The sequence below is a fragment of the Puntigrus tetrazona genome, chromosome 16 (genome assembly GCF_018831695.1).
Source record: "Puntigrus tetrazona isolate hp1 chromosome 16, ASM1883169v1, whole genome shotgun sequence".
Lineage (NCBI taxonomy): Eukaryota > Metazoa > Chordata > Actinopteri > Cypriniformes > Cyprinidae > Puntigrus > Puntigrus tetrazona.
Window position 1 is genome coordinate 4,905,585 of NC_056714.1, and position 26,149 is coordinate 4,931,733.

The 26,149-nt window shown below is 39.5% G+C and overlaps 2 protein-coding genes across 3 annotated transcripts in view; both read right to left on the reverse strand.

Moving 5' to 3' along the window:
* Positions 1–272: 272 nt before the first annotated feature.
* Positions 273–23,427, reverse strand: limd1a (LIM domains containing 1a). Of its 2 annotated transcripts, XM_043261292.1 has the most exons (8): positions 18,697–23,427; positions 12,039–12,140; positions 5,377–5,444; positions 4,580–4,642; positions 3,096–3,226; positions 1,623–1,674; positions 721–789; positions 273–633 (listed from the first exon to the last, which is right to left on the reverse strand). In XM_043261292.1, the coding sequence occupies exons 1-8, from the start codon at positions 19,733–19,735 to the stop codon at positions 490–492; spliced, it is 1,668 nt and encodes a 555-aa protein (XP_043117227.1). In that variant the 5' UTR covers positions 19,736–23,427; the 3' UTR covers positions 273–489. The 2 variants fall into 2 exon arrangements, with proteins under 2 accessions (XP_043117227.1, XP_043117228.1); XM_043261293.1 differs by lacking the exons at positions 4,580–4,642; positions 5,377–5,444 and having other exon boundaries at positions 18,697–18,834.
* A 146-nt stretch (positions 23,428–23,573) lies between these two features.
* Positions 23,574–26,149, reverse strand: part of lars2 (leucyl-tRNA synthetase 2, mitochondrial) — a 43,416-nt gene continuing 40,840 nt past the window's right edge. Inside the window, exon 21 of the mRNA XM_043261291.1 lies at positions 23,574–23,938. Coding sequence (XP_043117226.1) covers positions 23,921–23,938 — 18 coding nt within the window. The 3' untranslated portion in view covers positions 23,574–23,920. The remainder of the gene's footprint in view (positions 23,939–26,149) is intronic.

Genomic DNA, 26,149 nt, shown 5'->3' on the forward strand with positions numbered 1-26,149 from the left:
TGCGCTCATCTTCATCATCTTAAACACTTTTGCTTGGGTAATAAATCATGGCTGAGTGTGTACGGAGTGTGTGTGATCACATCAGCATAGCTTTTTGATGAAGCATCTCCACTGTTTTCTAAATCTAGAAGACAGGCCACATTTACCAGTGCACGAATAATTACTGAGCATGCCTTTATCTAATTAAAGGTTTATACACTTGGGTGCAATTCAAGAAATTCAGATGTTTCATAATGGTTGCCTTTTTACAAGAAAAAACTTGCATACACCACTGACTTGCTGACAGCATTTATATTATTCAAGAAAGGCTAAACTATTTTCTTTGAATCCAATCTAACAAAATATTAAATGCAAAGAAAAGAAAACCGTACAGTAAATAATTTGAACATAATAATGTGTCTCAATCTCGTCTGTGACTTGGCAATGCGACAGCCGAGCATCTTTGGCAAAGGTGATGTCTCTGAACACCCACAAGGGGGAGGCAGACGTTTAAAACCGACTGTGGAAGCTGTCTGCTGGAGCCGGCGGGGCGGCCGGGTCCATGTGTTTGAGGTGACAGGCGTGACACAGCAGGCGTCCGTCCAGAGGATAGCAGCGGTGACCCTCCTCGTCGTTCAGCTCCATGTGACAGTCCTGCAGGAGGAGACACACAGGTCACACGACAAGGGGAAGGGGGGCTTTGTTTTTCCAACAACAAAAGGTTTCTAGACTTGAACTCACCTCACAGTGATAACACTCCACGTGGTAGTCCTTGTCCATGGAAACCACTCGAATGGTTTCATCTGACCCCTGTGAGAGTAAACACACATACAGTACTGAATCGAGAGCGGCGTCTACTCCAGTAACACTGCTAATGTCAGCCTGGAGTTAAAAATGACAAGGTAACGGCACTAAATAGTTGCAAGAATAGTTCACCCTAAAATGGAAACATGTTGACAGTGTCCAGATTTCTCCAAACCAGGTCAATGTGTTGAATGTGAAGATGACAATGAATTATTACACCACTAAATTGGATGCGATGTAATGGTAAATCATGGACTATGGTACAATTGTTTTGTAGTCATAATATAGTGCAAAAAGCCTTCATTAATAATTTTCTTTCTGGAAATGGCAATGATATTAACATATGAGACGGGGATAGTTATTGTTGCGTTAAAAAAATCAGACAGCCAGTCTTTATTTTTGCCTGATAAAAGTCATGTCATTTTTTTATGTTCCAGCTGTAAACAGTGTTAAGTTAAACTCCTGGTGATGACAGCTGAGCTCTTGATGCTGTTGGAAAGCAGCATGCCTCGGGGGTCGTCTCTAATTATAGTCAAGGGGGGCTTTAACAAATGACACACATCCTAGCTCAGCAGTAATCTCTCCTTCATCGGTGCTAACTGAATTACTTACAGTATCAGGCCCAAAAAAAGGGTCAAATGTTCTGGTACAGCTAGACCTAACATCGAAGTAGAAAACTCCCCTGCTCATTTTACATAATTTGTCACATGCAAAAAGTCTTCATGAGTCTAGACCACCATTGGCTGTGCTGTGACACATGGCTTCAAATTAATACACATATACAAACCTGAAGTGATTTCCTGGGGTTTTAGTGAGTTGTTTCTGTCTGTGGGTCTTACCTCAGAGGGCAGGATGGGCTGATTACATGCTGCACATTTAGGGGCAAGAACTCTGAAGAAGAAAAGAGAAGAAATAAATCGCACTTATTACAACCACTCTTCATCCGGAGGACAAGACTTTGTGCTCCAAATTAGTGTTTGGCCACGTTAGCTACAATTAAAAACAAAAACCGATGTCTTCAAGTAGATCTTTTCTCAAAACCAACCGTTTTTGCAATTCATTTTAACAAATAGAGAATCTTTTTAATGCTGCCGTTCTTAAAACAAACACTTATTTTCATACCATCAACACAACTACAAATACAACAGTTCAATAAAGAAGAGTGACCCACATTTTGGAAAGAATACAATTTTGTACAAATTGGTTAAGTGAATAATTATTTCTTTCATCAAATATTTAGCTTGCAAAGTGGTATTTTTCCACTTGCTTTGACATTCTGTTACGTAAGCAGACATTTAGAAGTGTGCCCAAATCCTTTTTTTGGTCCACTGCGTGACTTGGAGGTGAAAGGCAGACAGAGGAGAGAGTAACGGAGGTGCTGGACCAGATCTGCTGGCTCTTCCGACTGGCCCGTGAACAGCTCAATCCCAGAAGGACGGAGTGGAAAAGCAGCGTTTGATTTGATCTCCATATGGTCACCACCTGACTGAACGTCTGGCAGCAGTCCTCACTCACGGCAAAGGATGCATGAGAAGAGTCTGCAGTGCAGCGAAGCGCACACACCCTCAACGCCAATAAAACTCACTATAAAATGTCATTACATCAAGCTACTGCTAGGAAAATGCCTGTGGAAGAAATGATGGAGAACACTGCACAACGAAAAGCACACACATTTTTATTTATTAAGGGAATGCAGTGTTTGTTTTACCCGACTCATCTGTGTTGATTAGGATTACATTAGCAAACAATCCAGCCCTACATATTGTTCTTGTTTCACTTGGGACAAATGTAAAAATTATCTCTCATGACAAACTTACATAAACGGGCAGTACTTGGGCTAGTTGTCACACTTTATACTCCAAGCAGTATTTTCCAGGGGACAGTTTATCAGGAAAGGCACAGATCTAAAAGAAGCCCTTGATATAAAGTAACGACAGGAACTCAACTCTTTGCTCAAAGTTCAATAATTCAGTCATTTTTTCCCCCTGACTCTTATCAGACCGAGTTGTTTCTTGAGCATACTTTTACATTCATTACAAAAATATGATGAAATTTGACAGAAAAGGACACAACTCACAAAAACTCTAACGTAAGGCGCTTTAGATAATTGAAAACATTCAAGGCCACTGGAAAACGACTCCGCAAAATAAACCATGTGTCACTGGGAGTCAACGCACGGCAAAAAAGAACACCAGGAAAACACTTCTTTCACAGACTCATGTTTGTCTGCACGTCAAAACAAACTTAAAAGTCTTCTGGATGTAAAAAGAAGTGAATGTGTGATGAAGACGTGTGATTGGCTGTGGGCTGACCTGTGATAGTCCTTCACGCAGTAGATCTTGTTCTCCGTGTCCACCGTGAAAGGCACTCCATCCAGACTCTCGTTACAGATGGCGCAGCGGAAGCAGCCTGGGTGGTAAGACTGCCCCAGCGCCTGCAGGATCTGAGGAGGAACAACACACAGAAACACATGCCTATCTCCTCTCATAGAGTTACACGGCCATGAGCAAGTGTGTGTGTGTGTGTGTGTGTGTGTATATGAAAACTGTTTTGCTACAATTAACTTGTGTATTAATACCAGTGAGTGATATAGTTATATATTTTCTTAATATTGTTTTATATATATTTTCACTTTTATTTTAGTTGAAGCTTTAGTTCAAATATAATAAATACTAAAATAGTACTATGTATTTATTTACATTAATTAGTTTTAGTTATTTAAAAATGAGTCTTTGCCACTAGCTGAAACAAGCAATAATAATAATTTAATATTATATAATATAAACACACACACACACACATATACATATATATATATACACACACACATATACACATATATATATACACATATATACACATACATATATACATATATATATATATATACACATATATATATATATACACACACACACACATATATTATACACACAGTACCAGTAAAACGTTTGAAACAGTAAGGTTTGTAATATATTTTCAAGATGTTTCTTGTGTTTATCAAAGCTGCATTTATTTGATCAAAAATGCACAAAAAAGTAATATTGTGAAATATTTTACCAGTTACATTAATGGGTTTTTATTTTAATATACTTTATAATTTTAAAATATAATTTATTTCTGAGATTCCAGTCTAAAGTGTCACATAATCCTTCAGAAATGATTCTAATATGCTGATTTATTATTAGAATAATGGTCAATGGTAAAGAATGGTCAATGCTGGCAAAAGTGTGATGCCAAATATTTGTTTGGAAACTGCAATACGGTTTTTTCAGGATTCTTTGATAGATAAAATTTTTTAAAAGAACAGCATTTATTAAAAATCTTAATATTTTCTAACAATATAAATCTTGTCTTGTTTTAACCATAAATGTAGTTTGAAGATTTAATTTCAAATAAAAATGTAATGACCCCAGACGTTTTAACGGTAGTATATTGTTAGAACGAATTTATATTTAAAATAAATGCTCTTCTTTTTATCGTTTTATTCATTAAAAAAAATAAATAAATCAGGTTCCAAAAAACAACAAGCAGCACAACAGTTTCCAGCACTGAAAAATACCTGCATGTAATTACATCTTAAAACTAACCATACCACAAAACCAGTCCACAATCTAAACCACGTCCCACCTCCACAGCAGCAAAACAACATAAACACAATGTTTTGATGAGTTAAATCATCTGATACACAGTAAGACCAAATCTATGAAAAGAGCGCTGTATAATAAACCCAGCCTATTCCTTCGAGCTCTGTAGTGTGACACTGTGACTAATGCAGGAAGTACATCAGACTCACCATGTCCATGATTAAATGTCCACATACGTTGCATTTGTCAGCAGACTGCTGGAATCCAGAGTACTGTTAAAGACAAGGGTGAGCTTTCATTCCTTTCCGTCACTTCAGTTGGTTTAATACACACAAGAGCTCAGATATAACAATTCCTCTAATTTAAGAACCTTAAAATAACACAAACTGGATTTTTTGGTCTGGAATGCCGTTTGGCCTCATTTATAGCCCCCTCCCAACTCATTTACCATATACACACACACACACAATATAGATACTGTAAGAGCTGGCTGTTTTTTTGCTTGTCTAAAGGAAAACGTGGCAGTAACTTGATTTTCAACCAGCTACAAAATACATACATGAATGTGGCCTACCTAACCACCTCAACGTGCACAAAACATTGAACAGATGTTCCCAAAAGTCAATCGAAATAAAGTTTTAGGGTTCTGAAAACGTTAAAAGCAATGGCATTTATTGAAAAGGAAATACCTACACTACGTATTGCTAAAATTGACTAAGCAAATCCCTAACCCTTCTGTATGAAATAAAAAAATAAAATTCTGTCAAACCACTGGATCTAGTTTTAACCAATTAAGGCAAGTTGAGCTGAGGTGAGCCTATAAGATGAACTCCTAACGTGAACTCATTTACGAGGCGTCAGGTTTCACCACATGATTCTGGTCATGTCTCTAAAGACATGCTTTAGATAAGATGACACGTTCTTCTGACATAACTATGAGCTATGGTTGTAAGACATGTCTCAAGACATGCTGAGACATTAAAAAGAAGAGGGGAAGACAGCATACCAAGAAGTCCTCTTCACAAAAGACTTTCCCACAGACGTAGTAAAAGGCTTTTCCTCTGAGCTTTCGGCCTGCAGAAAACACACAAAAAAGACGATCACCATCAATTCATTATGGGACATTAGGGTTTTTTTTTTTTTTTGTGCATTCCAATTAATCTCACATAACCGTTAAAAACAACTAAAAAATACAGCTAACACAAAAACATGATATATATATATATATAAAAAAAAAAAAATTTTAAACATTAAAACCCCAAAAACAATAACAAAAAAAAAAAAAAAAAAAATCGGTTTTGCAAATGAACTCGTCATATATTTTCTATTAATCTGTATTTCAGTTTAGGTTATTTTAGTATACCAAGTAAACTACACAACACATTTTTAATATAAATGTTTTTATTAGAATTTTATGTCAAGTAACTTTTTTTATGGTTTAAAGTGAGCTAGTTTTGGTTAACTATTACAGCCTTGGGTGAGGTGTTGATTGGATTTTCTTTAAACCGTTTATTACCTTTTCCCAATAAAAGGACTCAAGGCCATCACTTGACCTCACATCCTTTCAGCTCAAACAATCACAGAAGACTGCAGACGTAAACGCACTCGCTGTAACCGTCTTATCCGCTCTCTTAAACCTCGTTACAGAAACACCCAACAATTATATAATTGAGTCTGATACATGTTTACAAGTTCGAAAATAAATCGGGGGCTAAACTCGAAGCACATGAGGGGAAGGTTTATTGAATCCAATGAACACACAGTAAACACATTAAGAAAGTGTCAGCACTTTGCGAAATGTGCAGTTCAGACCCCCGCGGCTGTTTTCCAGCCCACGGTGAGGACTTCCTGTCCCGATCTGGACTGTTTTTGGTTTTTACCTCAACGCAGACAGACAGACAAACCCTCCCCGTTCAGACAGACCCCGTCCCACAGGAAAGGGGAACATTCCGCACATTTTCTGCAGAGGGGGGTTCAGGCCCATGCCGTTAACCCTTCTAAGCTGAAGCTCAATGAAAGCCTTCATGCCGTTGCCATCCAGGCTCAGTGGAGCACAGTCAACCTAAACACGCTTCACAGGGCCAACGAGTCTGCTGGCAACAGCAACGTTTGCTTTAATGCTGAAACCATCACCGCTCAGCTGGACTTTTCAAATGATGCTTGGCAGAAACGCTTTGTGTGTCACCGAGACACACGAGCGCACAACCATTCAAAAGTTCTGGGCAGCAAGACGTCTCTTCTGCTCAACAAGCATGCATTGATGCGATCCAAAAAAAACATTGCGAAATATTCATTTATAATAGATGCGTATTTGACAGTTTAAGCACAATAAGACATGAAAGAGAAGTTCACATGCCATAACATACGTTCTCTGTGTCCTTAAATGTGCGCGCTCTGAAAACTAATATGCTTGAAACCGTTAAGATAACATTAACGTGATAAACACAGAAGAGATGTTTTTTAGTGTAAAGGCACAGTTCTTTTCTGGAAAAGGGGGCAGGAACAGCCGCTCATTTGCATTTAAAGAGACATGCACGAAAAAAGGTTTTTGCTTTTACTCAAAGGTTTTTCAGAATAATACAATAAATGATCTGTAGGGTGTTTTGAGCTGAAGCTTTACAGATACATCCTGAAGGCACTTAAGACTTCCTGTTAGAACAGAAGTCTTTAATATCTCATTTATTTCTGTGAAGGCTGTTACTCCAGTCTTCAGTGTCACGTGATCCTTCAGAAATCATCCTAATGTGCTGATTTGATGGGCAAGAAACATTTCCAATTATTAGCAACATTGATAAACTATGTTGTGCTACTTCATTTTTTTTTTTTTTCCCAAGACCTATTACATTATTAAGCCGGGGCAGCGTAGAAGTCTGCAACTGACAATCAGCAGCATGTGAGAAAATGACAAGACATTCTTCTGGGGTAAAAGCTCACAGACAAAAATCAGCCTGTTGCCAGGAAACAGATGTTAGTCCCAGGGAATGCAGGGAGTTTTGGGCCACAGGAATGAGTTCATCTTTCTCCTGAGAGATGAGAGTAAATACAGACTTTTCACACAATCACCACTCGTGAGAGGACGTCTGAGGCTGACGGGGGACTCAAAAACCAGCAAGCACTCAAAAAACATGAGCTACAAAAAAAAAACTAAAACCTGCCAATCATAAACGTACAGATTCGCTTGATGGCAGCTAATGAATGAGTGCTTTTGGGAAATGAAAGGAATGCGATGACAGATTTATGACTGTCCAGAGAAACCGCTCCAAACGTTATTCTCTAGTTTAGAGACAAAAACACCGGATTTCTAAGAAACAATCCATTCTGAATCCAGTGTCTCCTCAGAAAGAAAACAAAAGCCCTCCCACATGTCTTCCTCTTGGGAGGATACCAGACTAATAAATGGACATATTTTACTGAAAGTAAAGCACACAGATAATGTTTCACCTTAAGAGCTTTAGCTACATGCATCTCATTAATGTTCACCGAATGTCGGCCTGGAGCTCAACCGTCTGATTTATCACCTAACTCAGCCACTCACTTCTGGTTAATTTGGTGCATACCACATTGCGTGTGCTTTAAGCAAATGATCTCTTTAAGAACGTTACGTGAGGAACGGTGTGATCGCATGAAAATACTTGTATATGACCTCTGTGATCTAGTGTCAGAAGAGCCAGTACTTTGGTACCAAATCAGCACAAAAACAAAATTACAACGTCATGGTACCAGTATTTTTAAGTACCGGTGGAACCGAGTACCTGGTCAACCCGCTTAAAAAGAATTAAATTAGTTTGAAACTACTGCTTTTCATACTTGTGGCAAAACTTGAAGCACAATTTAAAATATGTAAAGAGTGGCACTGATTTTTGTAAATTTTTTGTTTGATTTTATTAATAAAAATATATTTTTTTAAATAGCATGTTTTTGTGTTTTGCTTTGGTACCGAGAACCATGGATTTTCACTGGTATTGGTACCGATACAGCAATGAGAGTACTGGACAACACTTCTTTATTATGGAGTCGTCTAAAAGCCCAAAGCTTCTGTGGATCACCAAAGACATGAAAAAAATGTTTAAGTTTTTGTGTCTATACAATGAAAATCAACACAGTCCAATGTTGTTTGGACCTCTTCACAAAATGTCATAAAAATAGAAATGGAGTCATCTTTTTTCATGCCATTCCAAACTAATAAGGCAACTAAGACCAACTAATTCAACTAACTGTCCAGATAACCAACGATGTCATTGTTATTTTGTTATCTAATTCACTGGCATTTTTTAAGGCCACTGTACCTATAAATACATTGGATTACCAAGCCAATATCAGCTAAGAAAAACCTCAGTACATCACTTAAATGTCAGGGAATCCCTGGTGGGTCTGATACAGAGCGCATTTGGACTGGGTCACGAACAAAGCTGCCCTCCTTAACAGCTCCAGAACAATGATCTTCTGTCCCTTCACACAAACCACTGCTGGCGTCTCCACCAAACACCGGCACTTCACAGAAAAGCCACAAAACAAGCCAAATTGAGTTCAAGGAGGCAAATCTTGATCGGGCAGAGGAGATAAAGAGTTTGGGCGAGTCAGCGACTCTCAATGAGCTTGTGTTCGGTAAAGACATACAAAGACTCATCTGATGTTCAAAGCAGGGAGCTTGAAATGTAAAATACTTTAAGAGCATTTCTTCCCTCGCGCTAGTTAGTGCGGCAGACTATGCCATTTCCTGCACAACTGTCTGAAGTCCGTGAAATGTGTCCAAAAAGAAGCCAGAAATCAAAGTGTTTCTTCTCTGCCTGTTGAGATTTTAAGTATTATGGGGGCTCTGCAATGTTTTCCTCCACACTTTCCCTTATATGGGCCATTTGTGTAGTCTATGATGCTATTTCTAAGTCTCTCTGCTTGAAGAAGATCTAAACACAGCAAGATTTCTTCTTTAGGACATAACTGATAGATCGGTTTGAGTGTGGAGGATTGATCCAGCTCAATCTGCAGCATAAAAAATAAAAACATTTTAATGTGGAATAAATTATATTAAGCAAGTCAACGACATGCCAAAACTAGGACAGCGTAGTTTTGAGCTCACTGACAGTTCCAGTTTAGGACTTGTCTTCTTTGATTGCATCTATATGATGTGCATCTTCATAATTCAAGGCAATGCAAGAATAGGCATATCAATACATAGCCGCAATGCAAAACTATTCAATCCTATTATGATGGGTGCGATCTGATTCAGTTAGATTAACATGATGAGATTCAATCCAATATGATGCAAAAAAGAATGTGCAAAATGCTATGCAATTCAATATGGTGTATATATAGTTATGTCCTTGGTTCAGACAGACAACCATGTCTCCGTAGTGCCGCGGCAGTCATATTCAAAACATTTTTTTAATTTATGCATTGCATCATTAACATTCAGTGAATTTTACCATCCCTAGTCTATCCCGTTGAATAAAATCATTTACAAAGTGCAAGTACAAAGGCAACTAATACATGTTAATAATCTAAACGAAATGTTGCTTTTAGACCAATGCAAACAGTCTGTGCAAAAATTAAAAAAAAAAAAAAATCAAATAGGTTATATTAATTGTACACAAATAGTTTTCTTTTTCAGCAACAGAATTAAATTGATATTTATAGCAAACAGCTGGAACAACAACCACCCTGGTTTAAAGGTGCAGATATCTACCATGCAGAATCTGGTCATAAAAATGGAATTAATCTCATAAAAAAATAATAATAATAATAAAATAAAAAGCTCTTTACGACAACCTACCCAAATAAAAGTTCAGGTTAATTTGAAGAAATGGGGAATACAGAATGTATTTACAAATGCATTAATAACAATAATAGTACTACTACTAATAATAAGAAGTATTACTGACAATCTCAACTGATTAGACACGTTTTTGATGGTTAAAAATAAATTATATTTAATAATTAATTTACATGGAGTTTGGGAAAATACAACATAAAACACACAAAAAGAATAAATATTAAAATTAAATGTAAAAATGTGATTTAAAATTGATTTAAATTAATTAGACATGCTTTTTGACTATAAAAATTTTATTCTAACAGAACATGACAGAACTGAGCAAAATGATAATAAACTGATAAATCTGAACTCAGTTATAAAAAAAAAAAAAGTCAAAAAAAGTCCTACAGCTGAAATGAAATCTGTTTTGGTAAGTATGTACAGTGGGGACTGTGCACTTGCCATGTATTGGCCAAGCATTCGTGTCTTCATTTAGGTACTTCGCTCTGACCCAGGAGATCAAACACCTGTTTCTCTCGTTCTCTCTTTCTCGCTCCAGCTGACCAAACACATCAGACATTCCTCCATCTGCTCATCGGACCCGTCAGCTCACCTCACTCACACACATTCCTCTCCGGCAGGCAACCGCTCTCTCCGGTGAAACTATGCGCTGCGCATTCTCACCATCTTTACTCTTGTGATCCGTGTAAACAGGTGGAGGTACACGAGGACACTTTACCGAGCTCAGAACGAGACTCTGGACACACACGGAGAACAAAAGAGCCGTTGCGGAGAGCGACGCTGTGGGTCAGAGGCAGTCATGCAGAGGAGAGGCTCAGGAATGCTCATTTTCCTTCAAATAGCTGCCAGTCCCGGGGGCCGGAGCGGAGCTAAATAAAGTGTGAGGAAACAAGACTGGATGAATGCATGGAATGAAGGTTTATCTGAACTCCACCGCAGCGCATGGGCTCTGTTTAGTTTAGTTCAGACAGACCCAGTGCTGTTTCCTGTCAGCCTATATGCTCCGAACTCACACACGTACGCCAGAACCACGAGAACCTAAACCATTTACAAAACCAGATCTACTGCTTCAAACATGACCGTCAAATATAAATCTGTGGATATTAGCAACAAAATGGGACTAAATATTGCAACACCTGAAACGATCGATCGCTAACTGATAAACATTGGGATGGTTTAAATGTAAATCAGAGGAACCATAAACAGCAGCACACCTACACTACCGTTCAAGATGTTGGGGTCAGTGCTGTCCTTCTGAACGGTTTTCACAAAAGTATGAAGCAGCACAATTGTTTTCAAGAATGATAATAATCAGAAATGCTTCTTGAGCATTAAATCAGCATATCAGAAGACACTGAATATTTGCTGAAAAATCAGCTTTAATCAAAGCGATGAATTATATTTGAACATGTATTTAAATATATGTCCTCCACAAATAAATCAATGTATTGAAAACACTGTGTATATATACACACACAACTTACTGTATTTTTGATCAAACAAATGCAGCCTTGTTGAGCAGAAGAGACAAAAAAAATGATGAGAGAGCACATGAAATCTTATCTTTACAAAGCTGATTCGGGCCAGTTCCACATGCGATCCTAAAATCTGATTTAGGTAGCGACTGCCATCAAAACGATCATACCGAAATGAATGCGACATCACACAAGTTCGACATTCGTCATAATTCTGCAGTTGACTTATGAGGACTCCATGAATATAACAAGACAGAGAGTGAGAGTATTGGAGTGACCGCTCTATACAAGCTTCGCTCTGTGTATTCTCATCTTTGCTCACGGGTTTGCCGACTTCGGTGGCACATCAGCTTGGAAACGAATGTGTAAATGGTTACTTCAGCAGCGCGTGTGTTGACATGCGTACGTCTGGACACTTACTGCAAGCGCTGCAAGTGAAGCAGCTGTCGTGGTAAAGGCTGCCCATGGCCTGGCACGCCTGGCTCGCTCCATACACAGCCTGACTGCACTTCACACAGCTGCCTGCAAGAGAGCAAGAAAACAGCCCAGGTCACACTTCACATCTCATTCTGTACTCCATATTAGCAACACCAATTCAAAATCAGCCAAGAGAGCTGTCAGTAGAGCGCGTAAGAGAGCAGGCGATGCTGAAGTGGAGTTATGTCATTAATTAGATCACAATTCTGTTGTAATTCATATCTAGATCACAGCTCTGCACATTTGATCCACTCTCAGGGTTGCCAAGCGTGCGAAACCAAATCAGCCCAAAGACCAGCCAAATCCCAAATGCCTAAAATACATATTTACAGCCACTGCATTATACACAACCTGAAACCTGAAAATGACTGTAGTAGAAATCATAAGCAGTTTTCACGAGGGCGCTCAAAGGAGCTTCACCGCTGCTCTCCCTGAAAAGACTCGTTTGTAAAATATAAAATTGGTAAAATATTTTAATGTGTGCATGTTAAACCTGTGAAAGTAGCTCAATTTCGTCAGAAAACTGCAGGTTTGGCAACCCTACCTGGGATTTTGTTTAAACGGCATTGACAGATTTTTTCCTGTTGACTTCGTCTTTTTATATATATATATATATATATATATATATATATATATATATATATATATATATATATATATATATATATATATATATATATATATATATATATATATATATATACACACACACACACACATACATATATATATATATATATATATATATACACACACACACACACTCTAAATGCCAGACTACAACTGAAAACTTAGTTTGTTTTTCTTACTGCCCAAGAGTGTAATACTAGTTCACACACTCACACACACACACACACACACACACACAGGAGCTAATTAGTAAACAAGCAGACCTTAAGACCTTAAGAGAACATTACATTAAGATGAGCTTAAGATAACTGTACAGCTCAAGAGAAATCACAAGACTGGCTGAAAGGAAGGTGAGCTGAGAGCACAAGAGCCTCTTTGTCCATCTCTGTTGGTTCAGGCTGGTATACGTGGCACACACAAGGAGAACATTTAAGCAAGCATGAGCTGAGATAACAGCATTAAACAGACAGAGGTCTGCTCTTAGCCAGCGCCGGCCCCACACAAAAGAGCCTCTGTTTGGTTTGGTATTCAGCAAACATCATGCTAACAAGTTCTGCCCACTCAGCAAAGCCTGGTCCAAACGCGTCAAGCACAGTCAGACTTTCTACACGATCAGACACACATCTGCTTCACAAAAAGGCTTTTCATTCAAACAAGTGTTTGAAGCCATGTTGTAGCACTTTAAACTGAGTCTGGGTTTTATAACACATTTAAAAAATAGTTCTGAATGTAAGAATTAATAAAAGTGTGAACAATGTGTCAACATTATGATTTTCGGCAACACGTGTTGATTCGTGAGACATCACAAAAATCTGAAACCCAACAATCAACATAGTAAGAAAGACAATGAGTTATTGTTGCCTCCTTATGTCATGTTTCACATGTTCTCAAGAAACACGCTAACGGCTAGCACTGTGAAAATAGCACTGTATAAATATATATATATATATATATATATATATATATATATATATATATATATATATATATATATATATATATATATATATATATAAAATTTTGTTATATATATATATATATAAAATTTTTGTTAAATGTTAACTGAAATAACGTTTAAATACTTTAACTCAGTGCACTTTTTATAAACATTATACATTATAATGTTTTTATAATGTAACATTATAAATATTTAAAGAAAATAGATTTTAAACAACAAAATTACAAATTTTTTTAATATATTATTTTGCATTAGAGTTTATTTAAAAAATACTACCAAAAAACCCATTATAATAATAAGTCACATTTAACCCAAATCTAAACAGTTTGAATAAAACAAAAATAAATGACAGAAGTTATGGTTATTGGTAAGAAAACCCAAAGGATTATTCAGGGAAAATCTGGAAAAAATAAATAAATAAAAATCAATAGATCAGGAGGGAAATGTTAGATTAACAGACTAACTAGAGAAAAGTAATCAATAGTTTAATACATTTAAAAAAAAAAATGATAGATGCAGTCTTAAAATGAATACAATTTGACCAAATATGAGCTGCTGCATATTTTTCAAACTGTTAGACAAAGTTATTTCCTCTGGTAATCGAGCATGTTCCAGATGCTGCGCTGAACCTGAATCAAATCTTGTGGAGTGTATTTCTAACAAGCATCCCTATCTGTTAAATGAACACATCCTCACAGAGGACACATGGAGGAGACACACTGGACCATTTCAAACTCATCTCAGATCACATGCATCTTGCACATAGACCTACACTGACTCAAAATAACCATTACCAGTAAACGTAGCCCCTGGAGAGCGCTCAGTAGATTCCCATCAGCACCAGCGCGATTTACAGAATCTAAAATAGCGGACTAAATCTGATAATATTTATCAGCCCACGTGTGCTTATTAATACATTCATATGAGCACAGCCAAGGTCCTAAATTTACACCAACCAAATGCAAGCACAAATTAGCTTTGGCAAATAGGTAAACAGTTTTGTTGGGGTTTTTTTTGCCAGCTGTCCCATCCTTTACTAGGAACAGACAAATAATGCAATCCAACGGAAATTAGTGCGCAGAAATAATTTAACCAATCTGTTATTTACATAAAGCGAAAATCTGGCCACTTGTTTGTCTAGTAACATTTTTGTGCAAGCCCACATTTATATGAATGTATAGAAATATTGGTAACACTCACTTGTTAACTATGGCTTTTCCCTCAATTAAATTCTTAATATGAGGCTTACTAATAGGTAGAAAGGTGGTTGTTAAGTTTAAGTACTGGTAGGATTAGAGATGTAGTTAGTAATGTAAAATAAGGCATTATTATGTGCTTAACACTAATAAATGGCTAATATTCCAGTAATGTGTGCAACTGTAAAAAAAAGTGTTACCGAAATATTTCACATTTGATTGCATACCATAAAACATTTTTTTTTTTTTACAATTTCCAGCATTTCACTTATAAGTGTCCGTATTCAACACCCATTCACAATAACGCAAAGCTCAGAGCATCATACAGCAATGCAGTTATCGCATGGAAATTTTCGAAATACATTCTCTCAGTTCACTCGCCGTTAAAACTTAAGGCCAAACAGTTAATCCTGGAGCCAGAGCACAGCCATTCAAGAGGGCATGAGCTCGAGAGCTAAGGGAGAGGAAGCCAAGAATCCTAGACGACAATTAAGATAAAGCCATCTAGTCGACAGGAAGATTAAGGAATCCTCCTTCAAAAGAGCGCGGGGGCACAAAGCATGAATGTCTGCTGTTGGTATGTCTATGTGCACAAGGCGGGACTCCCTGACTCTCATCTCATCCAAAACAAAACACAGCAGCAGGGAGAGGCCAAACACAACCCACTCCAGACTGGATGTCAGCGGAGGCAAAACCGCCATCAGGCTTCACTAAAGAGTCTTGTCGTTTATTATCGTCTCTTTGTCCTCGTTTAGCTACTTTGTGAAGAGCAGACATTCTTTAACATCCCGGCGTTGCAGCAGCTGTCAGACGGAGATCATAAACGCCAGCGTGGCTTAGTATGCCATTTACTGCCAACTCAGCATCCAGAACGCATCAACAGGACACAGGTGGATGTCAAACATCCTTCAGTGCCTAAACCTGGTCTTCCCTAAGGAATGTAAACCGTAGCGATGGGTCGTTCTTAAACGATTCTTTCGTTTTCGACGAATCTTTAACGTGACTCGGGAAGAACGAGTCATATTGGGGAGTGATTCGTTCACTTGTGCATGAGTAATATCCTAATATCCTGACATAAAATTAACTAAATGACTCGAAAAGATGTGTTCATTTTACTGAGCGACACTCAAAGGTCTGTGTCTGTAAAATGATCTGAACTTCCCATCATTAGTAAGCAGAAGTTTAGTCATTTATACACTTTTCAATAGCACATGAATTTGGGGTAATTCACAGTGAGGTATGAATTATAGTTGGGTACATTTTCAGTGAATGGGATCTAGAACAAACATCATTTACAGCAGGGGCCCACCAAGCTCGGTCCTGCAAAGCCTAGCACCAACCCTAATCAAACACCTGAAGTGGCTAATCAGGCAGATGTTGAGACAAGTTGAAGCTAAACTCTGCAGGACACAGACCCTCCAGGATCAAGTTTGACAGAAATACTATATTTTTTAAAAAATTGTCTAGGGTAACAAGCTTATTAATCAAATATTAATTAATATATATATAATCTTGATCTTTGTGTAATATATCAATGTACACAAAGAACACACACATAATATTTATCGTGATAAATAAGCCCTACTGTTGTCCGCAAGATGCCAGTTATGATATTTGACGTTTTAAAGGCTTTACAAGCTCTTAAAAAATATAAATAAAAAAATAGTGCTTGGGGTTGACGATGAAAGAAATGCGCTTTATTCGCCCACTCCTTTGTTTACTAAAGAAATCCTCGATTCGTTCAGCTCACGCAAAGCTACAGATTGAACCTATGTTCTAGAGTTAATGTCAAGCCAATGTGGAGTACAAAGGTCGTGAGGATACGAGCTGCTCTGCAAACGCTCCATGTGCTCCGCGGCTTCGTTTGGTTAAATTTAAACCAGCCATTCCCTAGCGATCACATTATACAGTCCATGTAAACAACAAATGTCCGGAGACATGCTTAGAGGAAACTATTCATGCGTCCATGTAGGCTCTAGCGCAAGAATGCTAATGTTTGTGTCTATATTGCGTGTCTGTATGTCTTCTGTAATCACGGTAACATATACTAAAGATACTTCACACGCTCCGTGATGGCTCTGTGCTTTCCCAGCAGGAAATTCCTTTAGCCAGACTGAATGATTTACAAGAGCTCAATGGAAACAGCAAGTGCAGCAAGGGACTGCTAGACCATCAGGCTTTGTATCCGAGAACTATTCTGCACTGATATCTCAATGCACTTTATCCATATGGCAGTAAAAACTATAATCCATTCAGTTATGGGTGAACCGATTCCCTTCACTGTGTTTTTCCCCCTTCTACGCAAGTATGAATACTGAGACTTCCTAAGGGGGGAAACATAGCGAAGGGAATTGGTTCACCCATAACTGAATGGACAGTAACAATAAAACTAAGCTCAATACATCTATGCTACACTTTCAAGAACACAGAGGAAACTAAAGTCAAGCACATCAGATGTCAACACTTCCATTAAAACAGCCATTAAAGCTGGCATACTGAACTAGTTTAGGAACACAGGCTCATTAATAGGTTCCAAATGATATTCAGCTCCTTCTTACATGACCTTTGTCATGCGGTGACTCTCACAAAGAGACCACCCACGTTTTCTTTACGTTTTCTACTTAGGCGTCATGGCGTTACAGCTGTTTATGGGGATAGACGGCATATTTAATTTGAAGCAGAGGCCACGAACAACGAGCGGGTTGTACTTTGTGTACCTTTGTGTTGATTGCCGAGGACAAACTTTGAAAACTGACCCAACGTAAAACTAAAAACACTGGGCAATATTCACTCTTTTTGCATCATGGTAAAAGGATACATTACACAAAAAAATACAACTCTGCCATGATTTACTCACTCTCACATCATTTCAAAGCTCTAAGACTTTCTGTCTTTGGTGAAACACAAAAGAAAATATTTGTGAAGAACGTTGGAAAGCAAAGAACTTTTGATCTCATTGACTTCAAAAAGATCTCTCAAAATATTCTCTTTCATGTTCCACAGAAGAAAAAAAAACCTCATACAGTAAAAGACACAAGGTTATGTAAACAACTGAATATTAATTTTTGGGTGAACTCTTTTAAATATGGCATCTTCCTGAGCTCCGTATCTGCACTTTAACCATAAATCAATCAATTTTCAATCAATCATGTTTATTTATATAGCGCTTTTAACAACACAGGTTGCATCAAAGCACTAAATAAAAAAAGCAATAAATCCGTTTAGTCTCAGGTCAATAAACTTGTAACCAAAGTAAAAAAGATAATAAAATACCTTAAGTGTTTGGTTTCGTGATATCGGCTGCCAGAGACAATTGGTAGGTCTTACGTAGAGAAAAAGGTAAATGAATATAGATTAGTCTTGCAGGCCCACTGCCCACAGAGCAAACGCTAATGAGGATGGCAATGCTGGTTTAGGGAAGTTTAGCAGGCACTTAATGTGAGAAATCTCCATTAGCTTGAACACACTTCTACAGAGCAGAGCCTAACTCAATACAAAACAAAAGAGGCAACAGGGAAGCCTGCCTTTAAATTAAACAAATTAACAACAGTTTAGAAAGCCATGTCCATGAATAGATTCTGGAAAGGAAAAAGCCTGGAAACGCACGGGGACCTACAACGTTCTTTCGCACACTCACATACAATTGAAAGTACGGCTCATTTTGGCAAGAACCACGCAGACACGCACACATGCATATAGAGTGAAGGTCAAGTGGAAACGGGCAGAGGGTTTTTCAATCAGCGAGCTGCTAAACACAATTGCAGATGTGAAAAAGATAAATAGAAAAACACACTGGCAGAGATCACGTTGTGCTTACCAAAGTACTCAGCCTTTGGCTGGGCGTCCATCTCCTTTTCCAGGCGTTCGGTTAGAGCTTCTAATTTTATTTCAGCCGCAGATGGCCCCTGATCTGTCTGTACATGGAGGGTCTGGCATGGCAGCTTGAGCGCCCGGGAAGACTCTTCATGGGGCGACTCAACAGGGGTAGAAGCGGGCACTGTTGGGTTACTTGGAGCAGGGCTTCCTTCGGGGCTACCTTGCTTCCCTCCAAGGAACAACGGAGGTTGGGTCACCTGGATAGGGAAGGGGGTGCCGATATTATGAGCTCCCCCGTTTTGATATGCCGGTCCGCTGATAGGCCACTGGGCAGAGACTGGTTGGCAGTGCTGACTAGAGCTAACCTGTTGAGGCTGGTGATATGCATCCCTGTATGTTCCTGTAGGCGAATGAGAGGGAGACTTCCCCGTTTGAGACAACGGAGAATAACTCTGACCCGCTCCAGGTGAGCTAGACGAGGAGGAACTGTTCGAGAAAGGAGATGATGGCGTCTGAGGCGGGTAAACGCTTCTTGACGCCCATGTGCTAGTGGGGCTGGTAGAAGGTGCTGATCGGGCTGGCACTGGTATGGGGTTAACAGCATTCACAGCCTCCTTCATTTCATAAGCCCTGTTGCCGGACCCATCAGGTAAGCCGGCCGAAAGCTTTTGTCCTTCGTAAGATACGTACGGGGTCACAACCGTTGGTCCAGACATGATGGGGGGTTTGGCTGCCGTTTCTCCACCCTGTCTATAACTATTGATCGGTGGCCTGTCTTTGGTGTAAAACGCGTTATCGGTCACTTTTGAATGACTTCCGTTGAGCCTCGCCGCCAGACTGTTCCTTGCCATCTCCTCTTGCTGTTTCTGCATGTGTATCTTGGTCATCTTCGAGGCAAAGACTTTTCTGGTCTCCTCGAAATCCGGGTTGTTTCCCGCGTCTCTCTTCACGCGAAACAAGCCGTCCTTCGACGCTTCGTACATGTTCAAGTCCTCGATGAACTTACTCGCCTCAAGTCCCAAATCGTCGTATTTATCCATGTCCGCAACTGCAAACGCGAACCGAAACGCGCGGGAGGGAAGTTTTTCGCGACTTCTGTCAGCGGCGGCGAATTAGTCAAACCATTGAGGACGGAAAACTGATTGGGAACAGCTGTCCAAACTCGTTCACCTGCGAGAAGCCGCTAGTAAGATCAGTCAAAACTGCAAAAGCCAAAGTGAAGAGTTTAGGTTTCCACACAGCAAACATCACACGACACGGATTAAAGCCATTAAATATAGTGACCAAGCGTGACGGATAAAGCTACTTTGACGAAAAAGCTATCGGCATCGCCTCATAAAGTGAATAAATCTAACCGCGAATAACGTCAACAAAAATAAGCCACATTTACTACGAAACTAAATAACAGCTGTCTGAAAAGAAACGTAAACGAGCGCAACTCGTGTAAACTTTCGGAGACGACTAAAACTCGACCGAAACTCTAATATCTAACGAGGTCTGCTCCACAGAGGACGACGGAGAGTTGAAACGGCTCCTTTAGCGAACTCTTCTCCTCACTGAGAGAAAACGAGCTGCTCCCGCCGAGTCCCGCTGTGAATGAAGGAGCGCGCGCGACACCGAGCGAGCGCGCGACCGGCGGCGCGGTTCACGAGCGCGCCAAGAGGGAAAACAGTGTCCGCGTGCAGACTAAATAACAAAGATCGGACTTTTTTGGGGGGGTGTTTTGAGCGGTTTGGAAAGCTTGCACTTGAAAGAGACGCGTAAAGGCTGTCGTGTGGTTGCGCTGTAATTTCACGTGATTAAAGTTGAAGAGAAGTTGCTCGCCACGAGACATGTGGAAATAATCCAGCGCTTCGTTTTACGTATTATGGTGAATTTGACATCTGACGTTTAATTTAAGACGGTTAGGCTACTTGAAGAGTCCACGTGGTCTGTTGGAGAGATAAAGCGTCCAGTGTTGTCGTAAAAGGAGGAGTCTGATTCAGCCTAGTCTTTTAGGCGATGAGTGAATGGATAAGCTAAATTAAAGGTTTTAATTAATTAGTGAGTTTATTGTTTTGGCATTCAGTTCCTAAAAATCGTGTTTGGTAATTTCTTCATGCTTCAAATACGCAAAAAGCACCATCAAAGCAGGCTAGGCTCCAACAGAGGGAGTCATTCATCTGTGTGATGAACAGACCAAAATCTAAGTTATTCACCAACAATCATTCCTCTTACAAATCAGAAAGCATTACGTAACCCGATGAATAATAATGCATAAAACTATTATAGGCTAAACACAACAACATGCGGTTAACCTGGAGATCGGCGCATCATGCGGACAGGCCCGTCCGAAGACACTTCAGAGAGCTCCAGCGGCCAAACCAAACCACCATGTTGTGAAGAGGAAAGTGAAGTGATGGATAACGACTCACGTGACCAGCTCGGCGAGCCAAGCATTCCTACATGGCAGCATTATCTGCAGCGTTAGGAGGCACAGAAATGCTTTGCCCTACAAGCACACACCTCACGCGACCAATGACACGTTCTTCAAAACATCTGCAACCAAATCCAGGCGTTAGTAAGCGTCGCAAAATACATTTTGGGGCCACTGTGGAGCCGCCGACGATGCTTATGCATGATTGCCGACCAGTTTTGACAAGCAGTTGGCTCTGAAAAGGTGATTTTAAAAAGCATTTGAAGTTCATGACGCTCATCTCCTCCATTAAGCAAAAAGTAGTTTGTGCTTCAATCGAGCTTGTCAATAGTAGGCATATAGACGTTCTTAGGACTTATCGCTTGCCAAGTGATAATCAATAATAAATAATATCTCCTTGTGCAAGTCGCACGATTTGTTGAAACCGTATGAAGAGTTTTGCCAAAGTTGAACGCTTGGGTACAGAGATTTTTTGGTAAACTAACATTTTGGTCACCACTGACTTTTATCGTACGGAGACATTCCTCAAAAGAACTCGTTTCGTATTTCCACAGAACAAAGAGCGTCCTGCGGGTTTTGGAATGGCGCAAAATGACAGAAAGTTCATCTCTTTAACCGTAAGTATTCGATAAAGCTCAATAAAGCGGACTAGAAGGATACAACCGACCACTGATGTGAATGCAGTAACACAATACGAAAAGACACAATACGCAGGAAATGAATACTCTAAAAATATCAAGTCACGTGTCATCTGGGACAAAAAAAAAAATCCCTTCCTCTTTTTTTAAAGTCAGCACATTTGAGGAATGCTGGACTTCTGGGAAATTATTCTACAGTGTTTTATTAGCGAGTCACTTATATAAGGCCATAAGGGACAGCGGAGGGGATGGATTTCAGACTGAATCATGTGCGGTTACTGAGTAACGGGCCAAAGAACATTTCCAAACAACAGAGGTACTGTCAGCCACTGTCCCAGGACGTCAGCACCCTAAAGGCATAACACTTCATTCGACGTGAAAGCCTTCCTTTATGCCGGTTCCCAACTTATCGTTCGCTCGAGCGCTGAGAAACGTATTCTCCGATGCATTGAGAGGAGGTCAGACGCTCAGCACATAAAGCAGGCGCTAACTGGAGCGCGGCGTCAGCGTGCGGCGCGTCATTGGGACGGGCTGCAGACCGAGGAAATGGGGCCAAATGACTCCGGTGTTGAAACGTGATGACTCAAGTCTCTCCGTTCTCATTTCCAGAGGGAATGATGGGCATTCCTAAAGCCGTCTGAAAGAGAGATGTGTTTCGTTACCTTCAGATAATTGTTCTACGGTTTCACGTGACGCGTCCTGACAGAACGGAAATAGGTTTTCAGATTTCAGGCTCATTAACTCAAAATTATAAACGCACGTTTCCATTTTATTGCAACAGATTATTTTGAACGTACGTATTTAACAACTATTTTCTCTCAGAAATTGCATAAACGCCTCAAGTAACATTTAAGTAGCATTTTTTAAGTGGCGTTTTCTTTCGTAACGTGCACTAATATTTATTTAATTTTATGTAGAGAAAACCATTTTTACAGTGACCACATATTAATTTTAAATTCTATTAACATTTAGTTACTCGGCATCCAAATAACAACCAATCCACGAGTCCGTACCTTTTTTTTTTTCTCAAAAAAAAGCAGACGCAGAAAAGAAACCTGACGCAACTGCAGTTATCGACTTTTGAAATGGCTTTAAAAACACTATTTATGATCTCATTTTAGCCTTTATTCATTTAGAAGATCCAACAATATTTGACTTTTTATCGCAGCATAGGCCTATTCCAGAAAGCCCACAACTGTACTTGCTTCTTTATTATAAAAACCATAAACTTTGATGCATATAATGGTGTAGTATAAGTTTAAATGAGTACGCTGAAAGTAATTCTTATAGGTTAATACGTTGTCGTATCAACAATTTTTCATATTTTACATAGTTTTCTACCTCGCCCTTAAATTAAATATTTTACTGAAAATCATGCAAATAGGTCTTTCTCTTTAAAAGCGTAAAATGTAATTCAATTTATCATCTACTAGCAATTTCCGAGAGAAAATGATTTCAAAGTAGACCGTTTTCCCAGATTACTTGTGATGCAGCACCCCCACTGAAATCATTATCTTGACGGTGTTTGACACGGTGCAGTCTTCAGTGTGTGTACGTGGTCTAGATGTTAAAAGCTGAAGACCCCATACAGGACAGTGAGTCAGCGGCGGTCAACGAGTGTTTGATGAGACCCAGCAGGAATCCCACTGTTGTCTGAAAGCACAGCATGACCTCCACGTCTCCATTTCAGGCGGTGCGGGTCCGTCGGAGCAGAGGTGTTATAATGTCAGGCTAAAACTGGGAGTTCAGAAATAGCTCGCTACAAAACGCTAACACCGTCAAACCGGCCTGGAGTCTAAGGTGACGAGCGGGGTGCAAAAAAAATGCATATTAGAATCGGGAAATCTTTATTTATTTATTATTTGTAAAATAATATCTCCGTACGCCAAGTTCTGATTTCCTCCCTTTTCAAAAATCGCAGCTCTGTGGACATCGGGCTCTTTCACGCGCGGTCCTTTCTGAAATCAGAACCCCTAGAGAGTTTGTCCATTTGACTCTTGTGTGTTTGCTCATTCGTCCACCAGGAAGTTGATGAGGGCCGTTCTGGGCGAGAGGATGGCCTTCTTAATGACACGCTCGGAGAGCAGACGGGCCCCCAGAGGGCTGTTCAGCACCAGTTCCTCAACCTTCTGCGCGTCCTGAGCCACTTCTCGAGGTACGGTTATACGCCCTCACGGCTTATTATTGATCTGACAAAACAGAGAGACACCCGAAAGGTTAGAGACTGAAGATGAAATCAATTGAACAAGTGGTTTTACGTTTTGCTATTTTGAGCCAAAAACAGGCAAAAAAAGTCTGACGCGTTCAAAGCAACGACAAACTAAATTTGGACATTTTATGAAACTCGTTGGTTTTCTAGAATCCAGTTCTTCACAGCAAGTCTAGGAATTTTTTCATGTTCGCTAGAAAACTGTGGGAAGAGAGTCGTTTCGTTATCGGCCTAACTTTCAAAGAGGTTTTAATGGTGAAGACAATCCCGGAATCCATTGAAATAATTTTTTTATTAAATAGGAGCATATGGGCATGCACAGATAGGAAATGGTGGCGATAAATGCATAGAATTAAATATATAATATATATAGATTTATACTACAATTCTGTTGAATGCTTGAATCTGATTGGCTGAAGGGTCTATATTCTGGTGTGCAGTTTTTTGCTTTTTCGTTTAAAACGAATAAATAAAAATGCAATATAATTTTTTCCCCCACCATTTAAACTCTCTGAAATCTCTAGGCTTCGCAAACGTGACACTCACATGCGTCACCGCAACTGAAACCACGGCCAAGTGCTTTCAGAAATCAATTAGCTTTATTCTCTAGTGTGTAAGTTTAATACTTTATGCTGGAGGACAAAATATGGATAAAATGGCTTCCTCTTGATTTAGTTTTTAAAACTGACATGCTCCGCGTTGAAGTGCTTAAGCCGTATCCTGGGATGACTAAACAAAACCTTCGAGGGTGGATACCTAGCTCCTGCATCTGCTGTTGGCTTTGTGTGTGGGTTTGTGTGAAACTAAAGCCGCTCTTCTGATGCATCTGTTCCTCAGTGTGTCTGTGGTGAAATCAAACGCACCCAGACAGCTGGACTGCATCACGGGAGAAAATCATCCCTGTTATTATGACTCCCGAAGTAGTTCAGCCACCCGCACAAAGCAGGGGATTCCCTAAAATACTTGCAGACTGGTGCCAGCCTGAGGCCTGGCAGAGAGCGGCTGCAGCAAAGCCTTCTGGGTAGTACTATTTCTACCGGGTATGCAGTAACATCTCCTTATTTGGAGATTCATTTCCTGATTTTACGCATGGTAGCTACGTCTTTATCTCAATGTGTACTCGCATTAAAAAACCATGAAAATGTAACATTTTTCTATTTCCTAATGTGTTTTACAGTAGCTGAGCTAGTTATAGGTAACAGTAGATTGCTGTACGTTGTTCTGCTTGGGTGAGATTTCAGAAATTGTGAAAAAGAAAAAAGTTATACAATGGTCTGAACGCAGAGCCAGCCAATGACGTCAAGCCGCAGCAATATAGAGAAAAGACATGAAAGCTCTGACTTTCTCACAATTCTGACATCTTGCAATTTATGTCATAACTGACGTTTGTTTTCCTCTAAGTCTGTCTTGCAATTTGTTCCCATGGACCAAAAGCACACATTCAAGATTAATATTAAAAAGAAAATGTTACACAAAGATGCAAACTCAGAATTCAGCCTCAACAGTCAATGCTTTTATGTCCTCAATAACATTTTAAAAATGACTTATTTGATCCATACTTTACTAACCATTTCCCCATCCGTCACCTTTTTTTAAATGGATTCTGGGAGCGTCTTCACCATGAAGAAAGCCACGCTTCAAATGGTGCTGCCTTGGAAAACGAGAGCGCTCAGAAGGTAGCATAAATGCACTAATTTATACCAATGACAGATGAACGAGGGCAAGTAGAGACACACGAGTCCTCGAAAGACAGTCATGCAGAAGATTTCAGCCCCAGATGGTTCAAGTCTGTAATAATCGTCCACATTCAGAGGCCAATCCCTTCACACACACGCACAAATTACAGACAGACTGTACTAAAATACAGGCTTTTAAGTTGGAGGTAAACACTTTCCTTTTGCCGCTTTCCCAGAAAACATCCTGTGCCGAATATTCTGCCTAAAACATAATAAATGAATGATAAACGGCAAATATACTGAGATACCGATGCGATCCAGAGAAGGTCGCGTTTGCTAAATCCTGCATCACTATAATTACTGATCATGCTGATCAATCCTTTACTACAAATGTAAAGTATACATTTTCTGATGTTTTTCTTCAATAGAAGTGTAATGAAGATTTTTAGCCGAACGTGTTTCTTGTCGATTCATGTCACTTTGAGCATATCACGCATAACAAAATGGTACCCGTC

Excerpts from the sequence above, each read along its gene's own strand:
- limd1a (XM_043261292.1), bottom strand. The coding sequence starts at position 19,735 with ATGGATAAATACGACGATTTGGGACTTGAGGCGAGTAAGTTCATCGAG. Across the intron at positions 12,141-18,696 it reads GCCAAAGGCTGAGTACTTTG|GCAGCTGTGTGAAGTGCAGT; the intron begins GTAAGCACAACG and ends GCTCTCTTGCAG. Across the intron at positions 790-1,622 it reads AGCCCATCCTGCCCTCTGAG|GGGTCAGATGAAACCATTCG; the intron begins GTAAGACCCACA and ends TTACTCTCACAG.